General features: G+C 44.0%; 1 protein-coding gene across 1 annotated transcript in view; it reads left to right on the forward strand.

Moving 5' to 3' along the window:
- Nucleotides 1-15,105, forward strand: part of CENPN (centromere protein N) — a 23,650-nt gene that overhangs the window by 4,158 nt on the left and 4,387 nt on the right. Inside the window, exons 3-8 of the mRNA XM_018555404.1 lie at nt 1,723-1,768; nt 4,348-4,407; nt 5,998-6,074; nt 8,343-8,513; nt 10,336-10,437; nt 14,757-14,814. Coding sequence (XP_018410906.1) covers nt 1,723-1,768; nt 4,348-4,407; nt 5,998-6,074; nt 8,343-8,513; nt 10,336-10,437; nt 14,757-14,814 — 514 coding nt within the window. The remainder of the gene's footprint in view (nt 1-1,722; nt 1,769-4,347; nt 4,408-5,997; nt 6,075-8,342; nt 8,514-10,335; nt 10,438-14,756; nt 14,815-15,105) is intronic.

Raw genomic sequence — 15,105 nt, forward strand, 5'->3', positions numbered from 1 at the left:
CCCGCAGATGCAGCAGTGCCGTCCGTCCGTTTTTTTTACTACGGGCGGACGGCAAGAGGTTAAAGTCCCCACCCCTACATACACGCATGTAAACATGCGTCAGGTGCGCATACCTGCGAAGACGACGATTGCACCCATTACGACCGCACATGTTACATATCGCCGCGAACGTCGGAATGAGAGCAATAGTTCTAGGGCCATCAATCACTGATAACACTAAACTGATGAGCGGTAAAAGCTTTTAAAGCGTTCCCTATGGCAAATTTTGGGTATGCTAGTTTTTTGCGAGTGCGCGCAATTTTTACGTTTGACATGTTTGGTGTCTATTTACCCGACTTGACCCCATCTTTTATATTTTACCAAAAAAGTGGGTAATATTAGTTGTTTTATAGCATAATGTAAAAAAAAACTTTTTTTTCCAAAATTTTCAGTAATCCTCTTGTTTTACTGTAACCCACCTCTGCTGCAGCACACCTAGGCCCACACTGCCATCCTCTCTTCTTACCTCATCGTGAGCTGGCCGTCTTTTCTGGGTTCTTGCAGTTTCCCTTCTGATGACACCGTGCATGAGCAGTGTGTTGCAGATTGCCTTAAAGCCTCCTGGGATGTGTGGCGCAAGGATAGAAAGGGGGGTGCGGGTCTGCTTTAAAGTGACACAACACAGGAGCTTAATGCAGTAATCATAAGTATGCAATGTTTGCAGCCCGGGTAACAGTGCACAAATCACAGTGCTCCTACCTAATCACCATGCCCAGTAATGTATCTTTTTATTATTATTTTTTGGGGATAGAAAAAGAAAATGCCTAAATGGTTAGACTCTTTTTCAAATCTTTATTGCTGTGACCCCATTAGGGGAGTAAACCCCCTATTTGTACTGGTTGGTCACCATTATTACTTAGAAAGCGAGTGGAAGTACAAAGTTTTAGAGCTGACTCCAGAACAAGAGGTAAGGGGAAATCTTCCAGTTTGGACACCCTTCTGGGAACATTTGTCTAAGAGGGGAATTCCCCTCCCTTTTCAGGGGTTTCTCCTAACTTCCTGTTGCATCCCTAGGGCAGGATGTGAAGGGAAATATCCCCAAGGGTACACGGACAGCAAAAAATAAACTGGCAAGGGTTTTAACCCTTCCCTATTTTATCCAAAACTAAAACAATTGTTTTGGCTATACATGGTTTAATATATTCAGATGTATAATGCTACGTTTTGCTGAATAAATAAATACTTAATTTTCCTGGAGAAAACCCTTCTCTGTGTTGGTTGGATCAATACCGAGGCATTTGCTTCAGTGATTGCTGAAGGGAAGAATCGGAGTGCAAGAAAGCTGATTTCCCCAACCTTTTCCTTCAGCAGAGATCACAAGACCACAGCCTAGGTTTTGGGCATGAAATGGAGCCTGAAATAACATTTCGTTTTCAGTCCCTCTATATGTATTTGCCCATTCTGCTTGAACAGGCTTTTTTGCATGTTTAGGAATGCGTTTTAGGCACTCCTTTTTTTAAGTCTTTTTTGGCCAAAACACACGACTTTGCCCCAAGCTCATGTACTTTTGTGAGCTTTGAAAAGTTATATGCTTTGGAGATGTGGCTGCTGATCTCATGTGATGCCGGGAATTCTCTTGGCACAGGTTTTATTCAAATGCTGGTGGTTAGTCCACATTATATGGTGTTTTAATGTGCTTGTTTGATTTCTCTAAACATCCACTTTGTTTTCCCCTCTCTCCAGGCAAAACAGGCTACACTAAATCACGCGGCAGATTTAGATATCATCTGTAAGTTGTTTCTTCAGAGCTGCTTCTTAACTGTTTTTAGATAAGAGCTGAACTACCATCATATGAACCTGAGATCAGTTTTTTACCTTCACAATAAAAGGGTTGCATCTCTCAGAAACGGAAAATGACCCTTTGAGTTGAGGCAGATGTGTCTTAGTCATACGTCTCTGTTTAGCGCTATGCATTTTCTTAATCTCTTGATTTAAAGGAGAACTATGGGGTCAGTGTTTTTCTCCATAGTTTTCATAAGGGTCATGGGAGGACACAAACTAGCGTCCTCCCGTGACCCAAAGCTCAGTATACCTCGAGCTACAGCTCATGGTATACTGAGACCGCCGTAGCCAGGACGGATCCCGATATTATTGTCGAGATCCACCCAGGTGCGTGATTGACAGCTGGCTCTGCCTATCTAAAGGCAGAGCAAGCTGTACCCTCCCCCGTCCGTTCCACCAGTCAGCGCTGGGGGGGAGGGGGAATGCCTGCAGAGACCCATGAGTGAAGGTCACGGCTCTCTGCAGGGACATGATCGAGAAGTGAGCGAGCGACGGTATGTGTTCGCTCACTTCCCGATCTAATGAGCTGACGTGTGACAGTTTCATTGTCACACGTCGGCTTGAACTATGAGGTTGAGTAAAAATCACTCACCTCATAGTTCTCCTTTTTAATGAAACGCTCCAGTTAAACTGACAGTTTCTGCATCTGCACAGACTTGGAGTGTGGCTACCTGATGAATGGCTGTAACTTTTACACTGGCATTCATCATCTGCGTCTGGATGTATAACCCATCAAGCTGCTAAAATCCTTAGTGGTGTTGGTTTAACTGTCGCATTGCTGAGGAATTGTGCTTTCTTTTTACAAGTAGGAAGAGCGGCCCAATTAATGGCTTCAAACTGAAAAGTTTGCTCTGTAGACCGAAAAAACCCATTGTAGTCAAGTAGTATTAAGGTCTTGGCATTTTTTTCCTTAACCCTTTCGCTGCCAAGCCCTCTGGAACATTTTTCAAATCAGCTGGCCAAGCCATTTTTGAATTTTCTGCAATTTTTTCCTATTGGTTTGATTTTCAACATCTCTGCATTAGGGTAAAAACAGCCCTGTACCTTTTTTCTCCCCTCGTCCCCGCCGCAGGTCCCAAAGCGATCCTACGTTCCCCATGGGCTCCTATTGCCATCAATCAAACTGTTTGGCGGAGAGGAGGGGCGTGTCTACGAACGCACACAGCCACTGATGGCGCGAACGGGTGCCTCCATTAGCCGACGGAGGCACCTGTGCAAGGGGGGATGATTGATGCGGTGACCCACTAGAAAACTAGGAATTCAAAACTTTTAAAGAAAAACGGGAACAGCCTAAATCAAAGGTTGGTCTCCTTGTAGGAAATATATAAGAAAAAGAGGCTTTAATATCACTTTAAGGCAGTTTTTTAGGATTTGCTTAATTATGCAAGATGATGTAGTTGGTGGGCACAGATCAGAGCTGCTTTTACTATAGGAAATCCTGGCCTGTTAGGCATAAATCCTGTAATGGGAAGTACTAAAATATTACGCAAGTGCTGCAAGTGAACCCTGAGAGTGCGGCACGGTGTCCCCTGAACCCTGCCTGCATCCAATCAGATTGTTCAGGTATTTTGAGAGCCAGCGGGGCTGACAAGCAAGATACTGAAGCTTGACCCAGTGGGAGATTCCTCCATCCACACAGTTTAGCGTAGATGGAGGAATCTGTTGCACTTTGTCCATCTGACCATAGAAAGTCTGCAGATAATCTATAGGTATATGGCCAGCTTTAGTAATCCTAAAAGGGAGTCAGTTTTTTTTTTTTGTAAATTACCTTTTAGTCCCATTCACACCGGATCTGTTTTTCAATGGATGCTAACAGAAGGGCATCGAAAATTAAATGGGTGTGAATGGGGCTGGTTCACACCGCTCTGTTCCATTACACATATGACTTCCTCTCAGGATGCAGCGCTAGAGTGGGCAATAGCTATTTTCAAGCACTGGGACAGGCCTGTGTAAGCTCCAACTCATAATGTACAGAGCTTTTCTCTGGGCTGCAGTGGTGAAGTGGGCGGGGAGAAAGGCGAGTAATTACTAAACCTGGTGCCTTGCCCTGAATGGACAAAATGTGTTCACTTGAAAGGGTAACTGAAGCTATTTTTAACTGCTCACCTGGTTACTTTTGTCAATGGAAGTAGTGACATGAGACTGACCCCTCTTTTTGCTTGTTTGGCCCAGCAGTGTCTGGAGTTAACATCTTCATGCTAATGCACCTATAACTTGCATTGGAAACGAATACACTGTTTGTATCCCTGTAGGTTGCAGGGACTTAGTACATACATAGAACATAGTATGTTCATGTCTATTAAAGGACACTGATACTGTGCAGACACACCAGCGTGTAGATATCCGCCTTAGGCACTAAAACGGAGACCCTGAGAGAATGGTTCATTTTACATCCAGATTTCAATTGTCAGGTTTTTAATAGAATTGAATTTACCTTTTAAACTGCAATTTGTATCGGACAAAATAGAAATAAACATGATATTTAAATGCCTGCAATCTCAACTTTTTTGTATCCACCTTCTACAGATAATCACTCCAATGGAAAAAAGAGGACTTGGGATGTTTATCAGATGACTAAGCCAACAGGTAGTTATTTATGTGATATGTTTAAAGGGTTATTAAACCCTCATTGTTTTTTTGCATATATCTACGGCTACCAAGCAGTAGATATATGCAAAACGATTTTTTTTTTTAAACCCTTTTTGAAAGGGTTAATACTTACCTGTGTCTCCGCCGCACGCTCCCGTCCAAACATCTGAAAATTTCTCGGGCGGGTGCAAAGGATCTTGGGACGTGGGCATGCGCAGTTCAGATCTTCAGCCGGGAGACGAGGAGAGACACAAGGTAAGTCTATGGAGCAGCGTGCACCCGCACAGACTCCGTGGGACAGAGGGGACAGCTGAAAACTGCAAGAAAGAAGAAGATTGGATTAAGAGGCATCAGTTAACCACTTGCCGTCCGCCCGTTGTAAAAAAATGGACGGCACTGCTGCATTGGCGGGTTGCCGTCTCCAGACGACACTTTTTTTCTGCTGGTGCGCGCCCCCTAGCGGGCACGCACGGGCAGAAGGGACCCGATCAATGCAAACACCCGTTACCGGGTGTTTCACATATAGACGATCGGCGGCCGCCGCCGTTTTTTTGCACCCCCCCCTGACACCTCACCTGCAATCCCGGGATCTGCTGCCCCATCTGCGACCCGGGACCGGCTCGGAGGGCGTCAGGAGAAGGAGGACGGGAGATCAGCTCCTTGCTGTTTCCCTCCGGGCTGTGAATGCAGAAGTGATGTGTGTTACATCACTTCCGCATTCACCTGTCAGTCATCTGGCTGCTATAGCCAGAGAAAAGAAGCTGATGAAGCAGATCTCTGCTTCATCAGCTTCTTTTGGGGTCCACAGGTGACATTAGGGGTCCTAGAGACCCCTAATGTCTCCATAAAGAGGACCTGTCAGTGTGCCTTTGCTATTATATAGGGGGATTGTTGTCCCCCTATACAGTATAATAGCAATAACAATAAGTGCAAAAAAAATATATATAAATAAAAAAAATAAAAGTCACATATAAAAAAAGTGGAAAAAAAACCCCCAAAATGCTTAACTCCCCCACCCCCACGTTTACGCGCCTATAAACGTAAATACGCGCCCGGTGCCCCAGCGCGCAAAAATTACAATTGCGCTACACATGTTACATATCGCCGCGAACGTCGCAGTGAGAGCAATCATTTTAGGGCCATCAATCACTGATAACACTAAACTGATGAGCGGTAACAGCTTTTAAAGCGTCGCCTATGGCCAATTTTGGGTATTATCGTTTTTTGAGGTTTCGCGCGCGCACGCAATTTTAAGGCTTGACATGTTTAGTGTCTTTTTACCCGACGTGACCCCGAATAAATTTTGACTGAACTTTGACTGAATGAATGTCAGTCAAAGTACCGCAGCGCTGAATACTGAAAAATGGCCTGGATGGGAAGGGGGTTTAACGCAGCGGATGTCAACTGGTTAAGGTAAGTCCTTACATTAGCAGTGTGTGTGTAGGGGGGGAGGGGGGGCTTTTGCCCTTAATGTCACTTTAACCCTAATTTCCTACTTCCCACACTTGCAAGAGTCACGCTTAGCCCAAAGTTTGTGATTTTAAATATTATTTTCCTATCAAAGATTAACTTTTATTTTCTCTGCAGATTCTGAAATGAATCACATTGATGTGTCGGAATTCAAAGTACGGTTCAAAAAGGCCATCCACGCAGTTACGAAAAATGTAAGATGGTACAAGGTTTAATATTCTATAACGTTCTTCAGAGTAAACATTTCATCATGGCCATCAAATATGTTAGAAATTCTGCGTAACTAACACGCATTGCTTACCAGGCAGTTATGTTTAAAGGTTTACCTCAGGAGTTAAACCTTAAAAATGCATTCAAGGACCTCAACCATTAAAGGAGAACTATGGGGTTAAGGCTTTTCCCCATAGTTCTCCTTAGGGTAACGGGAGGACACAAACTAGCGTCCCATGTGCTCCAAGATGGAGGCTCTGTGCTCCAAGATGGAGGCTCTGATAGTTTAGAGTTAGGACCGCACTATGAGAGGTGCCTTGTCGTGGCTGTGCGGCTTTCAAATTTTCTGCAGAAGACGTGTATCCAAACCTCTGTTTTTAACCTTGGTGTGAGACAAGTTTCTTTACATGCTGGCTTGTGAGTGTGCCAGGAAAACGTTTTGCTATTTTGCTCCTGTCACCCTAGGCTCCGTATACCGCAAGCTGCTGCTCGCGGTATACTGAGACGCTGTAGCGGATCCTGACAATTATGCCAAGATCCGCCCAGCTGCGTGACTGACAGCTGGCTCTGCCTATCTAGAGGCAGAGCCAGCTGTACCCTCCCCCGTCCGTTCCGCCAGTCAGCGCTGGCGGAGGGGGGAATCCAGCCCCTCCCCCGTCACGGCAGAGAGCCGTGACAGGATCGAGAGGTGAGTGAACGCCATTATGTGTTCGCTCACATCCCGATCTACTGAGCCGACCTGTGACAGTCTCATTGTCACAGGTTGGCTAGAACTATGAGGTGAGTGAAAAGCACTCACCTCATAGTTCTCCTTTAACAAAAATGGATCTTATTTGTGTATCACTCGGCTGTAGATCCTCAAATCATCTCTGAATTGTTGCTGACACTGTCCTTCCTTCTGGAGGGGGGCTATTTTTATTCTCCATGGTCCCTGTGTGTGTTGTAAATGATCCACTACTCCAAGCTCGCTCCTGTGATAGGCTACAATCTCGCGTTTAGTTTACTCATTTTTATTTATTGGGATTGTAGTCCATCACAGGCGTGAGATACTTTACAACACACACAGGGACCATGGGGAACAAATATAATCACCCTCCAGAAGGAAGGACAGTGTCGGCACCAATTCAGAGATGATTTGAGGATCTACAGCTGAGTGATGTACAAATAAGATACATTTTTTGTTAATAGTTGAGGTATTTGACTGTATTTTTAAGGTGTAACTCCTGAGTTTAGTATAAATGTATTATGTATGATGTTCTCTAATAAAATGTATATTACCCCAAATATTAAGAATCCACATATAACTGTGGTTATTCATTGACTTTTGAGTAAGTGCAGTCTGTAATGTTTTATTTTTGTATGTTGCTTTTAAATATATGGTGATCCTGCCAGTTTCCTTTATTTCCTTTTTAAAACTGATCACACAAACACGGAAGCAGATCCAGTTTGCTTCCCTGGGATTATTGCTAGGAACTACAGGACACCGTGCCAATGCATGGCATGTCTGTATCTCCTGTCCGTTTTGCGGCCACACTCCCACCCACAGAATCTTACTCTGGCTCATTGTCACTGTGAATTGAGGTGGAGGGCCACACCTATTGCAGCATCAGCCTAGCCCCTTGTTTCCACTGACAGGCAAATGAGGCTGTGCAGTCATGTGACCACTGAATAAAATGTATAAAAAAAATATGTATATATATTTATCTTTAATAAAGATTTAGGTGATGTGATATAAAAAGACTGGAGCAGCACAGTCACAAACCTTTTACTGCCATGAATGTACACATAGCAGAGCCAAAGACAAGTATTGCACACGCAGTCCTGACATTATTTATTGCCCTCGCTGCCACTGCTGTAAACTCTGTGTGAGCTGCACAAGATTACACACCACAAAAGGCAAAAGAGAAGAACTATATTTGAGGCAGGGGCACTAATTGTCTGCCTCTGGAACAGGAAGCAAGGCAGAATTGTTGAGACTTTGATGGGAAATTGCTTAAAGGCAAACATGGCTTTAAAGAGATGCAGGGGCTACCATTGCTGACTTCCTTATGAAATGTTAGTTGACTGGCAGCTATAGTGATTTTCTGAGACTATTTTAGGTTGCTTACTCAAAGTATTCAGCCAGCATTCAATTAGCTACTAGCCCTTTTGGAAGGTAGTCAAGCATGATAACCTCCATGTTTCCTTATATGAGCAAAAGGCTATACATTTAAAAGAAATACATTTTTTTTTTCTGTTTCCCTTCCTTTTAGGTAACTATCCACTTCAAAGATTTTGGAGAAGCCATGTGGATCCGCTTAGCTTGGGGTCAAACTAGTATGAAGCCCAATCAGTACAAGCCTACCTTTGTTGTGTACCACACCCAGACACCTTATGCCTTTTTTACGAATCTTTCACGTACCTTCCGGCCTGTCTTGTGTCAAGTATGTACTTCAGTTTCTTATTGAGAAATAGCCATGCTTAGCTTGTACCAACAAGGCAATATTTCTATTACCTTGTGTTTTTGAGGCTGTGTGACCCATTTCAAGGAATCCTAATAGGAGAGTCTAGGTTCTCTGAATTATTGCATAGCTTTTATGTGTGCAGGTTTTATATATGCTTCCTTATCCCCTTTAAGGAGTAAGGGGCATCCATCTATGCTGTATAGTGCATGTAAACCTTAACCATAAACTTCTCTTTGGTTCCATTTTGGTCTGTCAAATATAACATTGAAGGCACTTTCTTATATATGTTTTGATAAGTGCAACGCAAAAAAAAATCTTTTCTTCCTGCCAGAAATCAAATGTGCTTGTACCTTCCTGTGCAAATTTCAAGCAGTGTTTCCTGCCCTGCCCAGTTCAACTGTGAGTTAAGGAATACCCCCCTCCATAACAATGGGGGGGTTCTGCACATTACCTGACCTAGGGTGACAACACTGCTTATAAGTGTTGTCACCCTAGGATCTCCAGGTAATATAGGGGGGGGAAAAAAGAAAACTAATTCAGCCATGACATCTAAGGACTGCTACGCTGCAATGTACTACTTTTATGTTCTTGGGTTCAAATTAGGGATGCACTGATACCTTTTTTTCGGTATTGAGTACCGATACAGGTACCGTGTGCCCCGATTATCAGGAAGCTGGGCAGCGGATCATGACCTGATTGCATGGGAAGCGGGTGTTCTATCGAAAGAACACCGGCTTCACTTGCTGGTGCTGTCCGGCTTCCTGATTGAACAGGAAGCCAAGCTGTCTAGCAACAAGTGAAGCCAGCTTCCTAGCCAAGCAGGAAGCCGGGCAGCATGTTATGAATCCCCTTCCGGCTTCCTGATTTTCTAGGAAGCTGGCTTCACTTGTTGCTCGGCAGCCTGGCTTCCAGACTAATCAGGGAGGTGAGTTGTGAGGTGCCGCCAGGCTGCCTAGCAACAAGTGAAGCCGGCTCCCTAGCCAAAGGGGAGGCAGGTCATAGCCCATTGCCCCGCTTCCTGATTGGAAAGGAAGCCAGCTCCATGCTGCTTCGGCACTACCAGTCAGAGAGATTTCCCTCTGACCGGAAGTTCCAGTATTGGAGCATTGGGCGAGTATGGGTACTCTCCCAAATACTTGGTATCGGCACCCATACCGATACTAGGATGGGTATCGGTGCATCCCTAGTTTAGATACACTTTAAAGTGCATCTTGAAAATAAATTGCAAGAAGTAATACTTTTTTTAAATGCTTCTCACTTGTCTGTTAGTAGATTAGTTTAGATTGTACTGTACACTGAGCTGCACATGTGCTCACATGCTGAGAAGTGTGTACATTTATATGCACAGTGGGGGTGCTTCATGAGTTCCCACCATGTCCAGAAGTGGCTAGTATTTATCGAGCATTGTGATGAGTTGTTTAATTTTGCATTATTTGGTGTAGTCACTTAGGTGCAAAGTCATCAGAGCAGGGCATTCTGCTTTATATTGTTTTGTGATTTTAAAAAAAAAAGTGCTAAAGTACTTGGCGGCAGTTTTTCTGAAAAAGATTGCTCGTGTGTGTATGTGTGTGTGTATAGATAGATAGATATCAATTTATTTTTATGGAGTAGGCTGATGCCAATTAAAACCTCTGCTGAACCACTGTGGAATATATCTGCTTAACATGGGAAATGCACCTCTCCATTTTCAATTTAGGAAAACGCACAGTATAAAAGTGATTCATCACCCTAGGAGTCAGTGACAAGGGTTCTTGTTTGTAGCATTTCATGGGATTTTTTCTTTTTTATGTCTCTTTTATAGGCACTGTTAAGTGCTGCTAGATACAGTCAGATTCAGGAGATGGACCTGAAAAGCCGATGCTTGGATTCTCTGAAAGACATTGTGTTTAAGAGATTTAATCAGGTGAGTCCATCCTTTTTGTATGTTTGGCCATTTGAAATGTAAATCACATACTCTGGGTGTGATATATGGCTTTCACACTTAGTTGTCAGGTCAGTGAGGAAAATAAGTATTTGATCCCCTGCAGATTGTGTAAGTTTGCCCACTTGCAAGAAATGAAAGGTCTATAATTTTTATCATAGGTGTATTTTAAATGGTAGAGACAAAATAGCAACCAAAAATCCAGAAAAAACACATAATGCAAATGTTATAAATTGAATTGCAGTTCAGTGAGTAAAATAAGTATTTGATCCCCTACCAACCAACAACAATTCTGGCTCCTCCCACATACTGACTATGTGGTACAGAGTTTAGTCCTGTCACTTTAAGAAGGTGCTCCTAACGGCAACTCATTATGTATACAAAAGACACCTGTCAACAGAATCTCTTTCTTCCATTCAAACCTCACCACCATGGGCAAGACCAAGGAGCTATTAAAGGACATTAGGGACAAGATTGTAGATCTGCACAAGGCTGAAATGGGCTACAAAACTATCGGCAAGAAGCTTGGTGAGAATGAAACAACTGTTGGAGCGATTATTCGCAAATGGAAGGAATACAAAATAACCATCAATCGCCCTCGGTCTGGAGCTCCATGCAAGATTTCGCCTCATGGGGTAAGGACGATCATGAGAAAAGTGAGGGATCAGCCCAGAACTACACGGGAGGCGTTTGTGAATGATCTCAAGGCACAATACACCGCCATGGATTGAGATCCTGCAGCGCCTGCAAGGTCCCCCTCCTCAAGAAGGCACATGTACAGGCCCGTCTGAAGTTTGCCAATGAACATCTAAATGATTCAGAGTAGGATTGGGAGAAAGTGCTGCGGTCATATGGGACCAAAATTGAGCTCTTTGGCATTAACAGGACTCGCCGTGTTTGGAGGAAGAAAAATGCTGACTATGACCCTAAGAACACCATCCCTACAGTCAAGCACGGAGGTGTAAACCTGCTTTGGGGCTGTTTCTCTGCTAAAGGTACAGGCCGACTTTGCTGCATTGAGGGGCCATGTATTGTAAAATCTTGGATGAGAACCTCCTTCCCTCAGCCAGAAATCTGAAGATGGGTCTTTCAGCATGTCAATGACCCAAAACAAACCGCCAAGGCAACAAAGCAGTGGCTCAAGAAGAAGCACATTAAGGTCATGGAGTGGCCTAGCCAGTCTCTAGTCCTTAATTCTACAGAAAATTTATGGAGGGAGCAAAACTTCGAGTTGCCAAGCGACAGCCAAGTAACCTTAAGGATTTAGAGAAGATCTGTAAAGAAGAGTAGACCAAAATCCCTCCTGAGATGTGTGCAATCCTGGTAACCAACTACAAGAAACATCTTACCAACAAGGGTTTCTCCACCAAGTACTAAGTCATGGTTTGCTTGGGGATCAAATACTTATTTTATTCGCTGAACTACAACTCAATTTATAACATTTGTATCATGTGTTTTTTCTAGATTTCTGGTTGATAGTCTGTCTCTATCATTGAAAATACACCTATGATAAAAAATCTGCAGGGGATCAAAAAATTATTTTCCACACTGTATGTTGACATGGAACATATTGGCAGGAGAAGGAAGCACAGTGAGGAGAGTTAATAACTTGTGTTGTTGCTCCTTTATTGTCCAGTCAACTGGCTGTCGGCAGGGAACTGTCACCACTTAATTTCTTAACTCTAGCACAGTTATGTAATTGGCTGTATGCCTTAATTTCAGCTTACTGGGGATTTACTTGTCTTTTGGTCATCCACCACTCACAAACTGCATTGTAGAGAGACAGGGGCAGTGTCATGCCTTAAGGGTTCCTGCATTAAAGGGAACTTGTTACTTTGTGCATTATGGACAAAGCACAGGTTCCCTTTAACTACTGTTGGTGTGAGTGCTGCTTTGGTCATCCCTCTTTCTATTAGACTTCTGTTTCTTTTTCAGGCCTGGTTCTAAACCTGTTCAGCAGGTGGGGAAAGTCATCAGGAAATGCTGAGTTTGTAGCTCTGTATCATGAACAGCTGTTTCATAAGGTAAAAATAATGAATGACTTTCATTCCCACCTACTGCTAAACTTTAGAATCACTTCTGAAAGAAAAGCTTTTCTCTGTCCAAATGCCTCTTTGCTGTTTTTTGCAGCTCTGCCTTAGATATAGAGGTACTGGTAGAAGTTTAATTAACTCTAACAGATGCAGTAGATGCAAAAGCATCTAAGGTTATACTTCTCTCTGTGCCTGCACTATAAAGAACTGGTGGTGAAAAGTGACTCCTCAATCAAGATTTGAACAATAACCAGATAACAATTAGGAAGTTAGTCAGTTGTTTCTCATGGGTGGGCCACTTAACCTTCCTGGCGGTAATCCCGAGTGTGGCTCGGGGGTAAATTTTCCGTACCAAAAGCGGTAACCCCGAGCCACACTCGGGCGTCTTCCGGGTTCCTTCCCTGCGAGCGCCGGCATTGCAGGGGGACGGAACCTGAGAGAAATTCAACAGTAAAAAATAGAAAGAAAACAATAAATACTGAGATAATCATACCGCCAGGGGGGTAATGACAAACTTAGAGCCCAACTGATGTTTAATGTATGTAAAGCCACACTCAACAGCTAGGACCTCGATGTAAAAAAATGTATTCCCAGGAATCTAAACCGTTAAAAGTAGGGATGCGCCGATACTAGTATCGATATCTGTGCCGATACCGAGTATTTGGGCGAGTACTCGTACTCGCCCAAATGCTCCGATACCTTTCCCGATACTAGAACATCCAGTCAGAGGGAGATTTCCCTCTGACCGGCAGTGCCGCAAGAAAAGATGGAGCCGGGAAGCTGACTCCATGCTGTTTGGCTTGCTCAATGCTTATTCCCATCCAATCGGTGTCAAACCGGCCAAACAAATCTAATACCATAGCGACACGACCCCCACCCTACAGGCACCTAATTCCCCTCACATAGATACTAAGCATTCTTTAACATACCAGTCCCTCGGCCAGATCTGCCGTCTCCTGTGTGCACACTGCACAGCGCTCACGTGATCGGCGCTCAGCCTGCTACTGCGCATGCACAGGATTTCTGAATGAGAGCGCTGGGCAGTCTGCGCAGTAGCAGGCTGAGCGCCGATCACGTGAGCGCTGTACACAGGAGACGTGGGGAGATCTTGGAGTGCGGTGTCTGCCCACTTTGAAGAGTGCTGGCCGAGGGACTGGTACGTTAATGAATGTGGCTAAGGATTTATGTGAGGGGAATTAGGTGCCTGCCGGGTGCCCAGTCGTGTCACCATATTTTCAGATCTGTTTGGCCGACCTCGATGCCAATCAGCATCCAGCTGGCCAAACAGAATGGAGTCGGCTTCCCAGGCAATCAAGAAGCCTTCCTGATTGCCCGGGAAGACGGCTCTATACTACCGGAAGTACCGGTAACGGTACTTGGTATCGACAAGTACCGAAGTATAAGTATCGGTACTCATACTCTATACCGAAAAACCGGTATCCGTGCATCCCTAGTTAAAAGCATAAACAAGATTCTTTTCAGGAAAGCATGTCAGAGTCTGTGTGGGTCTTGTTATGCTTGTAACAGTTTAGATTCCTGGAAATAAACTTTTTTACATCGAGGTCCTGGCTGCTGAGTGCGGCTTTACATACATTGGATTACTAGTGGCCGCTGTGCTGTGCCTCTGTTGGCCGCCACCTGGCTTTTCGGACGGGACTGATGAGTTTGGGTATACGAATATGAGAGGTGTCCTTTTCACAAACTTTCCTAACTGAACTTTAAAATCAACTAAATACATTCCAGGTGCATCCAAACAAAACGGTGTTCAATGTCTTAAAGTTTCTAAAGCAGCCACAGCCTGAGTAGAAAAGCCTTTCCCCTTCCAGCAGCTGCACAGAAGGCCCCTTCTTCCTGTGTGTAAGCAGTGGTCTCTCTGCAGAGTCTGACATACCCCCTACTGAATCAGAGCTACAGCTCAACAAACTGTTAAGCATATGCTACCTGCTGAATAAAGAGCTCTGACTCTGCAGGGAACATGTCGGACCTTTGCAGAGAAACTACAGGCAGCATCCACACAGAAAGCAAGGCTTTTTCTCTACTGCCTGCTGTCAGGGTATAGGTTTTTAAACTAAAAAGTACAAAATACTTGTGGGGAGGGGGGAGCCTCTGGTGGAGGGGAGCCCATATAGGAGAAGTCTACATAGCCCAGGGTTGGGGTTTAAAAGGGGGTCAGCAATGGCAGTGCCCATATTTTTATTGCTTACAGGCTCACTGTTATTTTCGTGAACTGTGGGTATAAATTTATCCCTGCTTATTTATATCAAACAGAATTTACAAGCATATCATCCAAGACCACTTCAAGAAAGAAACTATACACCAGCCATAGGTAAGCCATGCTCTATTTTAGAATGCAACTTTTAGATGGTCATATATATATATGGAATTCTGTTTTATCGAAAACTAAAAGGCAAGAAGTGTCAGTACATTCTATCCTGTGAATGCTTAAAATGTCTACACCAGGGGTGCCCACCATTTTTGTGTTAAGATCTACTTTTCAAATGACGAGCTACATGAGATCTACCAACGGGAAAAAAAAACCTCCCCTTGCTCTCTCTTTCCTGGCTGTCTCTCCTCTCTTTCCTGGCTGTCTCTCCTCTCTTTCCTGGCTGTCTCTCCT

The sequence above is a fragment of the Nanorana parkeri genome, unplaced genomic scaffold (assembly GCF_000935625.1).
Source record: "Nanorana parkeri isolate BGI_ZX_2015 unplaced genomic scaffold, ASM93562v1 scaffold195, whole genome shotgun sequence".
Lineage (NCBI taxonomy): Eukaryota > Metazoa > Chordata > Amphibia > Anura > Dicroglossidae > Nanorana > Nanorana parkeri.